General features: G+C 38.8%; 1 protein-coding gene across 1 annotated transcript in view; it reads right to left on the reverse strand.

Annotated features, from left to right (window-relative positions):
- The window catches only part of LOC139731167 (protein sidekick-2-like), a 57,709-nt gene extending 50,678 nt beyond the window's left edge, over positions 1-7,031 (reverse strand). Inside the window, exon 1 of the mRNA XM_071642048.1 lies at positions 6,132-7,031. Coding sequence (XP_071498149.1) covers positions 6,132-6,195 — 64 coding nt within the window. The 5' untranslated portion in view covers positions 6,196-7,031. The remainder of the gene's footprint in view (positions 1-6,131) is intronic.
- Positions 7,032-10,922: the final 3,891 nt, after the last annotated feature.

Raw genomic sequence — 10,922 nt, forward strand, 5'->3', positions numbered from 1 at the left:
TCAGAATTGCACAGCAAAAGCTGGCACCTCCCCCTTCTCCACTTTCAGCTTTCCTCTACTGGTCTGCCCGGTCACTCAGCATGGTTACTGCCCGAATGAGCTAGCTCATGACACTAGAGACACATGCAACGTGCCCCCTCGCACCTGCACCTTTGGAGTTCACCCCAAGAGAAATACTACAGCATGAAGTGTCAGATTTCCACTCCCAAATATCTTCCTACCCATAGACCCCGCATTCACATTGGTCCCCGCGACTCGGGGACAGCCACAAGAGATCTCATCTTTTTTACGACTGATCGTTCACATTGGTATCTCATCTGTCCCCGAGCTGTGGGGGAATTTCCTTGGGGCTTCACTTGAATCCAGGCATAACGCTTGCGCACATTTGATGACCACAGCTGGACGCTATCAATTGCGCCCCAAGGTCACTCTTCCCTCCAAATCTTGTCCCCGTACCCAACTTGCTGCGCGGGGACGAGGGGACAAGTCCCAGCGAGCGTTCACATTATGGTTTTGGAGGAGAAAGTCCCACAGCTCGGGACTTTCCCCGCATCGCGGGGACCAATGTGAACGCGTGGACTGAAACCACTTTCTTTCTTCCAACCACTAACATTCCACTGTCTGGGCAATCTAAATCTTCAAAATAATAATAATAATAAAAATACCACACGCTGTCATATCAGCAAAATTCAATTTGATGGTCATGAAAAAAAAATAATATTATTCTTGGAAGAGTACTTTCATTTTCATAACTTCAAGTTTGTTGGTTGGATTGGATTCTCTTTTTCTCTTTTAACCAACTCTGGGTATTTTTTATTTCTATTTTTACAACTCAAAGTCAGCAAATATGTCCTCCCTATACCTCTGCACCAAAGACAGAATGTACTAACATTAACAAGGTCAGTGCACCTTAGGGACCTGTGTATGAACTTTATATAAATGCACTTTACGTTTAATACTAATTTTGCTACTGTGTTTTGTCGCTTTTTTGCTCAAATTTGAAATGTTCAGAGCAACACGTTCTAGACACTATGTGCTAGAGTGAAGAAGGTGCAATTCGTCACTGACACACTACTGCTCAAAAAGGCCGAGACTGATGGATTTAGGCTCATCTGTTCATTACACGCTGGATGGCATACCATGAACTTGAGACATCAGCCACAAACTCCTGCTCAGAATTGGCTATCCACCACATCCTGCAATCGACTGGCGTATATAGGGCCATCAAATCAAGCCACAGAGCAAAGAAGTCTGTAGATGTCCAACCGACAATGTAGACACTGGGCACATCAAACCAAATCTATACAGATATGAATCAAATTTATTGAGAATTAAGTACTGTGGTCATAGCAATGAGTACCATGTACTGGTAATGTTCTGCCTACTGGGTATTGCATCCTGATTGCTCCTACTGTTTCTAGTAGTGCTGTACAGATGTACTTTTGCTAATGTGAGACTGTGAGGGATAAATGACAGAGCATTCAAACTTGAATTGTAGTCTTTTGTTTAAACTTGACATCTTGACTGGTACATGTACATTCACTTATGTATGCACTGTAAGATGAAATAAGTAAACAATGATTCCTATACACCATACGATGTAGATGCTTTTTACTAGTAATCTAAAATGGCAAAGCTGTTCAACTTGCATTTGTGTGTAATATTCCAACAAGGGTGAATCAGACAACATGGTTTGTTACCATTTAGCAATGTTTGCTCTTAACCGGCAAACCCTTGCAAATACTGTCCATTTGATCAGTATGTGCTCTTCACAGCACAGTAAATGGGATCAGATCCTTTCAACAAACAGACTTTGGACAGACTCTTATGAGTCATTGTATTGTGGAGACAGTCTGCAGGCTTAATGTCCACGTAGTTAACATAGAAATTATATAGGATTTCCACAAGCTGTGCCATTTAAGGGCTTTTTACACTTGTGTTTCTTAACCCCGGACTTTCTCTGACCCAGGACTATCGTTAGTCCCGTACCAATTTTTTCAGCTTTTTACACTGGCCAATTAGTCCCGTACTATCTCTTGTCTGGGGCTAAGGAGAAAACTGACCTTTTTACACTCGTATTTCTTAGCCCCGGACTTTCCAAACCACATGAATATTCATGATTACGCTGTGTACTGTACACGTACACGCACGCACCGGCAGCACTTGATTACCTCGTTTCTGATTGGTCAGTGAGGGTCGGACTTCGTCTCCGTCCCTTAGCCCAGGATTATTTTTTCGTTCTGTTTACACTCACTTGCTTGGCACCGCAATTGCGGTGCTAACCCTGCTATTTTGCAGGGCCAGATAGTACCGGACTATCGGTGGGGCTAGCCCACTTTGGCAAAAACGAGTGTAAACAGAAAGTGGGCTAAGGATAGTCCCGTACCAACGGTGGGGCTAAGGCCCCCCCTTAGCCCCACCGTTGGTACGGGACTAAGCAAAAATTTACAAGTGTAAAAAGCCCTTTATACTATATTGACAAGCATTCAATAGGTACCCCTCTTGACCAAATGACTTTGTCAGTCAGCCTACAATCTATCCATAATCATCCCTATGTGGAGACAACGTTCAATGTAGGCTCCCTACATTGTACTGTACAGTGCACCCACTTTTTTTTTTCAAATGCCAGGTTTAATAGAACAATCATCCTTCAAGATAGTGACAGTTCTTATGAATACATTAAACGACATTAAATTACTCAACTGCTCAATTTGATGAGCACAGAGATCAGGAATACTTCCAATGTAAGATGCTATTACTGTATACGCTATATATTTCGCAGGGGTTTTATTTTCGCGAATTTCGCGAGTCGGGAGCTATTCGTGAAATTAACAACACGCGAAAATATTACCTTCCAAAATGAATCCTTTGCCTTGATGATACGAACATTTCAGTACTACTGTAGTATACCATGTCACGGCTTACTTACCGAACAGACCATACTGGCTAAGCTTGTTTACGCACGTCCACGTCTACTTACGAATACTGTAGAGAGCCAATCCATTATCGCAAGGGGACCACTCGTCAGAAATCTAGCGCGATGGACTTGACCACTTCAAAAATGTTGAATTCTAACTTACTAGTTCGCAGAGTTTGGCAAGTCTTTTTCATGCAGTGTATAACTAGTATCATTCTTATTTGCTACTTGTAGTAAGTTGAAAATTCACACTTTCTTTGCCACTTCATATTTTCTCTGGTCCCCCAATCGCGAATTTAACCACTCGTGAAAATGTGTGACAGCGGCAATTCGCGAAAATTTATGTACGCGAAAATTATAGCGTATGTACAGTATTTGACAAATTTTGTCTCAATATCCATTCAGTGTTCAATTTGACCTCAACACAACAAATTTTCCTCAATGATAATGATTTTACACACAACTGTTTAATAGTGGATATCAAGTCCAGTCTACAATTTGGTTTTTAGACGCCGTCAAAAAGCCCATACTAAACAAAAGAAGAAAGATATGTACACATATCCAGCTGGACATTGTACATGTAGTGTGTTATTATACACTTTACTCAGTGCAGTATGACAATTTCTTGGATCATCTTATTCAATTAGCCTTACCACAGGTACATGTACAACAGTTTGTACGAGGCCAGAATATCGTGAATTCTTAACATGCATGTGCAGTTACAAGTTGTATTACGTTTGATGTACATTTGCAGGCCTACTGTAAATACTTGATTCATATCCAGCTAAACGTAGTAACTATTTTTATATCAAGTGCTTTCATCATTTATTGGTAATGTATGGTGCCTCATTCTACATTTCATTTTTTAAGGAACTTGCATTTTGATTCAAGGACAACCCCCCCCCCCCACCCAACACACACACACACACACACACACATTCAGTGCCATTCTCACTCTTTTCAATGACTGCATTCTTAAAATCCCACATATGGACACATCCATTTTTCCCAAAAAAGATGCTTAATTCATGCAGACCTTCCCTGCCACAATTCGTTGCCAGTTGGGTGTTTCCCATTGCATTTATAGGTCTTGATTGGTGTGAGTCACCGACACGCACATAAAACTGGCGGCTTTCACCCTAATACCATGGTGTGCAGGCAATCTCCTTGCTCATATTAGATTCCAGCTTGCTCAAAGTACATAAAATGACTTCCTTATCAATTACAGGAAAATGGAGCATTATCTGATGAATTACAGTGTAGACAGCTAGACATTTAAAGGACCAATGCAGGGAGGCATTTAAAGCACCAATGTAAGAACTGAGACAGAATTATACACCTACAACTGTAGTAGGCTCAGAGTAATGCAAAAAATCCCAGATAGTTTGTGCAAACATTAGTGGATTTGATCTAGATGTACTGTCACATTTTGATGAGCACTGCATGCAATAAATGAAGTGGCATGCTTCATATCAACCTTGATAAGCTGTTGACATTTGTAATATGTGTGTTGATTTGGGGGAAAAAACAGTACTTAACTGTATGTACATTGTAGCATTTGAAAGATCATACAATTGTAGCTGATTATAGTAAACAGGAGCATTAGATTCAAATAAATGATCAATTTCAAGTATGCATCTATATCATTCAAGTATATTACTGGTACACATTTGTGCAATCAAGTATGTCATTCATCACATTCACAATAATTTTTTCACCTCGGTCTCTACCAAATAGAGTCAAAATTAATGTCTTCCTAGAGACATTTGGACTCTGATACAAACCCAGCTTTTGTGATCATCTTCTTTACTTTTCCCACATCCCCAATGAAATCTCAAAAAATAATCCCATCAGTATCTTTAATAGCACTGTTATTGCTATCAAATCAGCAGCAGCGAATGCAGACTACTTGTGGGTGACTTCTAAGCTGCTGTTGCATCCAATACCAGAAGCAGCAGTGCTCAGAAAACAATGTAGAATGCTGTTCCTTTGGAGCACTCGTTGATGAAGGACAACATAAAATTGGCTTTCCGAAATGGACGGAGACAGATGGAAGCCTTGGCATTGCAGCCGAAACTTTGATGCGGCAGAAGATCAGAGAATTGATCCTTGCCTCAACCTTCACAGACTCCCTGTCAAGACAGATGCTGTAGGTTCAATGCCAGACGTCAACATCATCATCATCATCATTATCATCATTATTATCATCATCATCATCATCACATTATCATCATCATCATCATCATCATATGTAACTATCGAAAGAAATACATAGCATGTAAGAAATGCAGGGTAGTAGCAAAGCATAGCTCCTGATTTAAGTTAATTTACAGCCATTTATATTCAAACAGATACAGTGTATACCGCAAAGATGAAGGTGTCAATTTAATATAAAATATATCATAAACATAAAATCAAAGAGGGATGGTTTTGTTTCTTGATGAGCCTATCTTTTTTCTCTCTTTTTTTCTTTTGTGGTGACAGTGTACAGCAGGATGATGTTCTGTTTTCAATCCCTTGATATATTTGTGGCAACTTTGTTTTTAAAAGAGCAAAGACAAGTTATCATCATCCAGCCCTACTAAATTCAACAGTTTAAACCAAGCAGACTGCAGGACCAAACAATATCAAAATGGTGCAAAATGTTTCCCATCATGCATCAAAACACACACATGAATTTGAACTACAACAAACCATGGGAAGTACCATTTTATTACATTACATTTTTACAGCTGTATTTTCCCCTCTGTTTCATCATATTTATGATATTAATAATTATTTGGTAGGTGGTGTGCAGAAAATGTATCGCACAGACAGGAAAATATCTCTTTGGGGTTATGTTTTTTCTTGTTCTGACACCACAATCTCTAAAAATTAGACTCTGGAAAGACAGTTCGCTGATGAAATGTCAACTATGAATGATGGTAACTTTATTCCACTCGTTAATATACTCTTTGTGAGGAGCACTGTCTCGCTTTGGAGTTTTACATGATCCATCAATATCTTGAATTTGAGTGCTTCCTCCAGAAGAGAACTCAAAGGACTCGGGAGACTTTAAATTGTCATCCCATTTACAATCAAAAACTTTATGAAGTATACTAACAATGGCATTGTACTCACTAAAAGAGCAGTAACAGCAAACATGTCTGAGCAAAATACAATTATTATGAAATATCAATGAACGTCAGTTGAGAGTGAAGCAAGATCAGCTCACCTGATAGACAGACACACAGGGTCTCGAAGAGCAGGAATGCAGCTAAACTGGTCAGAATATCCATGGTTCCACTGCCACGGCTCTGGTATCAATTCATCACATCTACAGTAATTCAAACAACAGAGCTCCAACTTCTCTGTGTGTAAAATTTCACAAAACAAGACTCAGACTCAGAGGTTGCTTCCCTTGCAAACAGAGTCACTGAATCAAAAGTTTTTCCTCGAAGACGATTTCTAGCTGAAAATCAGCAAGTCATACATGTACAAACAATGCATAGAAACTACTCCATTTATCCTCATTCCTATAGATTATCCACTATAAGTATCACTATTGCGATACGGGGCAAGAAAGTTGTTCGTTGATTCTGACAACAGAGCTGTGTTGTGAAGTGTGGTACTCCACTGCACATCCCACAGCTAAGAAGTGACCATTCATTCAATAACGTTTACCGGCGTCATCCACTGCTCTGGTGCTAAAATAAGGGGTGGAGAGAGTCGGACGACGAGTTATCAAGCCACATGTATTATCAAAACAGTGGACATCACTGACTGAGCTGACCAGCAGTAGAGTGTGCTCGGCCTCCTGCCGGCTGCCAGCCCTTACTAGCGGTCAAGCGAGCGAGGAGCGGAGCGAGATTCTGTTGATTCGGGAGGGCTGGCTTGGATGATGCGCTCGTACAGGGGTGCTCGTACGGGTGGAGAGAGAACGCGGCGAAAGCGTCTAGTTAATGAAGAATGTTGTACGATTCTTCACGACGAAGGGATGGTATTGCAAACTGGTAAACAGACGATGGAAAGCATGTCATAATAATCCGTTAGATTACAGATCTAGTAGATGAAGCGGAATGACATCCCACTTTGTAGAAGAGTTAGAAGAGGTTTCTCGGTATCCCCTACTACCGTTCCCTTCACACTCCACTGCATAAATACTAGTTTGCACACAACTCCAATCACTGTACTCTATATAGCTAGCAATAGCATACATGTACTGTTTTTTGAAACTCCTTGATTCCCGTAGATCCCAATGGCAATGCAACACACACCGAGATCGCACTGCATTACTTCACGCACACACCGTGGGTACCGCGGATCGGTGGGATGTCTTCACTTCTCTCTACGAGTGAATGACTTTGCTACTAACCACGCGCACCACAGACTTTGTATGGCTTTACCATGGAGCTACCACTGAACTCTACGACGCATCCGTGACCGTACGCCTGGCTCCAGTCGTGGCGTTACCGTTACCGTTATCTGCTTGGTGGTAATTTACACAATACCAAATATATACCAATGGGAACTGTTTGTGGGTAGTGGGCATGGCAGGCAACGCAATCCGTTGTTTGGTTAACCGTTGTTACATGTAATATATTCGTTTATTTTCTAGAATTCATAATGGATTTTGCTATGATTAGAGTGTGAGTTCCAGGCGAATTTGATTGATGTTACATATGAAATCTAACTTTTACAATATGGGGGCCTATTACTCAGTAATCTCTGTAACTCTACGTCTATAGATTTTTTTTTCCCTTTTTCATACTAAGTATTTCATTTCATGCTGAAGGGAATTGGCATGTGTTATTATAATCGTCAAGCGGATGACATGAAGCAGTAATAAAAGTACATTGTATCACAACTCCGAAGTGAACACATATTAAACCTTGTTGAGTGTAAGATGCAATATTGTTGCATACACCAACACAAACAGCAAAGTAATAATCATGTAACGTTTGAAATTTATAGTAGGCCCTATGACAGTTGGTATGTATAGGTCGGATTCATTGTTATAGTGATATATTCAGATTGTTCATAATTTGTGGCATATAATTGTTGGTATTCTTTATGTACTTAAAATATTCAATGTTCCACTGCTTCTAAACTTTGAGATTCGGGGCTAACTTTCAAGTTCCTCCTCCGAAATGGTAGCACAATAACATATAGTATCCAAATCTGAATCTAAATTATAAAACCTTTCAGGGGCAGAAATCTAAAGGGTTGGCTGTATCGATTATAAGGAGCTTGCATTTAAACACACACACACACACACACACACACACACACACACACACACACACCACACACAGTTGTGATAATTTCAGTCCGTTCGGTGGGCATCCGAGGACCACCAGTGATGTCCAGAGAACCATGAATATAGGCCTATATTACTACTTCAGGGTGATAATAAACGATGTTTACCGGGAGAGAGACGATGTCTTCTTCTTCTTCTTCTTCTGAGTTAAGTCTGCCTCCCTCAATAGGCTGAAGATTCTTGCAGACTGTGCTATTTACATTATAATACAGTTTATTTACAGATATTTACAAGCATGCATGTGACATAGAAAATTTGAAGAAAATAAGTAGCCACTGTGATCAACCGTTAGTCTGTTTCGGAATGATCCCACAGATGGCGCTGAAATAATTTATGACGACAGGGAATTCCAGTTCCTTACAGTTCTTGGATGTCTATCCTTTACTTTCTTGTTCTTTTGTTAATGTAGAAGTCGTTAGGAATACAAAAAGTAAACATTTTTTTCAAGGCCCTCAAATCTGGAATTCTACTTACACTCTGATGTGAAATGTACAAGAAGACGGTAAAAGTTTTAAGAAAGCTTTCAAGCGATATAACTTGAAAGATATTCTGGAATAAATCAATATCATTCTGAATTGATATATGAGATTAGTATGATAGGGGTGTGTTTGTGAAAATGGCATCTTGTGTATTGTCAATGTTCTCTACGTGTATTTTTTGTTTGTGTATGTATGTGAATGTGCTTGCGTGTGCCGACTTTCAGTGTCAGTTATAAAAGATCTGAGAGACAATTAAGACACATGCATGTATTTACTTTCCCGGGGTTAAAAAAAAGGCCCATTGTCTTCTCATTAACCCCTTCACTTGATAACTTTGGTTAGTTGTTTTGTCACATTGTCATGTTATAGGGCCTATTTATTGCCACATTTTATGTAATTATAATACGGTGAAAATATGAAATGAAATGAATATATTCGTTGTATATAAGTCCATGGGAATAAGTGAAGATGCATGAATCATTAAAAATGGTCACATCGTCATCTTTGGTCGGACATAATTCATGAGTTTATTTATCCTTAGTCACAAAAAAAAAGGCAAACGGTACTTTTCCGCATTAACATCATTGGTCGGACATAATTCATGAGTTTATTTATCCTTAGTCACAAAAAAAAAAGCAAACGGTACTTTTCCGCATTAACTTGATTATCTCCACTAAGTGTGTATCAAACGTCTATCATGGCAAGACATCAAAGTGCTGTGCATAGAATGATTATCATAAAGCAATCAGCATTATAACAAAGGAAATACGTGTAGAATATACCTCTATGTGATGTAGCTTTTACGTTTTGAATGTTTATCACTGATTCGTTTTGAGGGGGCTGTCTCCGAGTATAGAGCAATGTCTTTGGTTCCTTACGAATTGTGCTGTATAATATGGTTGCATACTTTCGGTGCAATTAGATGAATGAAAAACAAAAGAGTATATGTCCGATTCCATGCAGACTGATCATAGGTCCTAATCGAAGCGTTCACAAACAGATTTGATTTAGCATATTAGTATTAGATATAGTGGTGTCACACACAGGCAAAGAACACTGGGCTCACATAAAAGTGATAAAATGTAAATAAAAACGTATATTCTTCATTGAAATTGTACGATTTTTATGAGGTGTACATAAAAAATGAATGAAGAGTGAACATCGTAAATTGGGTTAAATGCTGTAATCATAAGTGCAGCTACGTATTTTTGAACATATTTGTAGTAAGTCCACAATCAGAGCAAAGTACAAATTTCATTTCCAGTGATGCTATATAGTCCTCACTTTTTGCGTAACAAGAAATATATATAACATATTTTTTAAAAGTATGATTAAAAGTATCCCACATTTTGATGGTTTGTGACTCGCAGGTCTCAACTGTACATAATATCTCAAATCTTGATAAGAATCCAGTTAACTCGTTTTGCGATGACACTTCTCATGAACCACCATTTATAGGAAAGTGTGCTAAACAGATGGGTATCAATAATTTATAAGCTCATCAATGATTTTATTTGATTAAATGATTTTGTTTAACGCATTTGTTATGTTTAATAACTGTACAATTAATGACTTCAGTCTAAAACTAGTATGCTTATGATTTTCTCTATACAGTAGGGCCTATACATATCGTTCCTGCTCGTTCTTTTTTTTTTTCATTATATCATTGCTACTTAATTTTTTGCCGTTATTGTTTAACTGCGCATGATTGTGTTGCAATTTTCGCCATATATGAGACAAACTGCTTGATGTGCCACGGATACAACGGATTTTATGCTATCCTTCAATGCACATAAATTGTCTGTTATCTTCATTGTATAGTGATTGGTATCGAAAGTAATGAAATGAAAGTCCACTTTGAATTGAGATGGAAAAAGATTGATTCATATTTGTACGGTGATTGAAATTAGAAAGTGAAAGAGGAGAAAACTTATGATGGCTAAAGAGACAAAAGGAGATGGAGACGATGGAAGAACGGAAAAACAAGCAGAAGATGAAGAAGAAATAAAGGGATAAGAAAGGAAAGACAGAAGGACAGCGGAGAAAGAGAGAGCGAATGTAAGATAGAATGAAAAAAGAAATCATATGAAATTGAGGAGAAGGATCATAACGCAGTTAGCTGTTATGCAGTTAGATGTTTACGGGTAAATTGTTGTTAGATGGCGCTATACTAGCAAAACGTAGGAAGAAGATGGTTCGTACATCGCATCGTGCACTGATTATGTGA

The sequence above is a fragment of the Diadema antillarum genome, unplaced genomic scaffold (genome assembly GCF_040938485.1).
Source record: "Diadema antillarum isolate AM-2024a unplaced genomic scaffold, OU_Dant_1.0 seq00000364_RagTag, whole genome shotgun sequence".
In the NCBI taxonomy this organism is placed as follows: Eukaryota; Metazoa; Echinodermata; class Echinoidea; order Diadematoida; family Diadematidae; genus Diadema; species Diadema antillarum.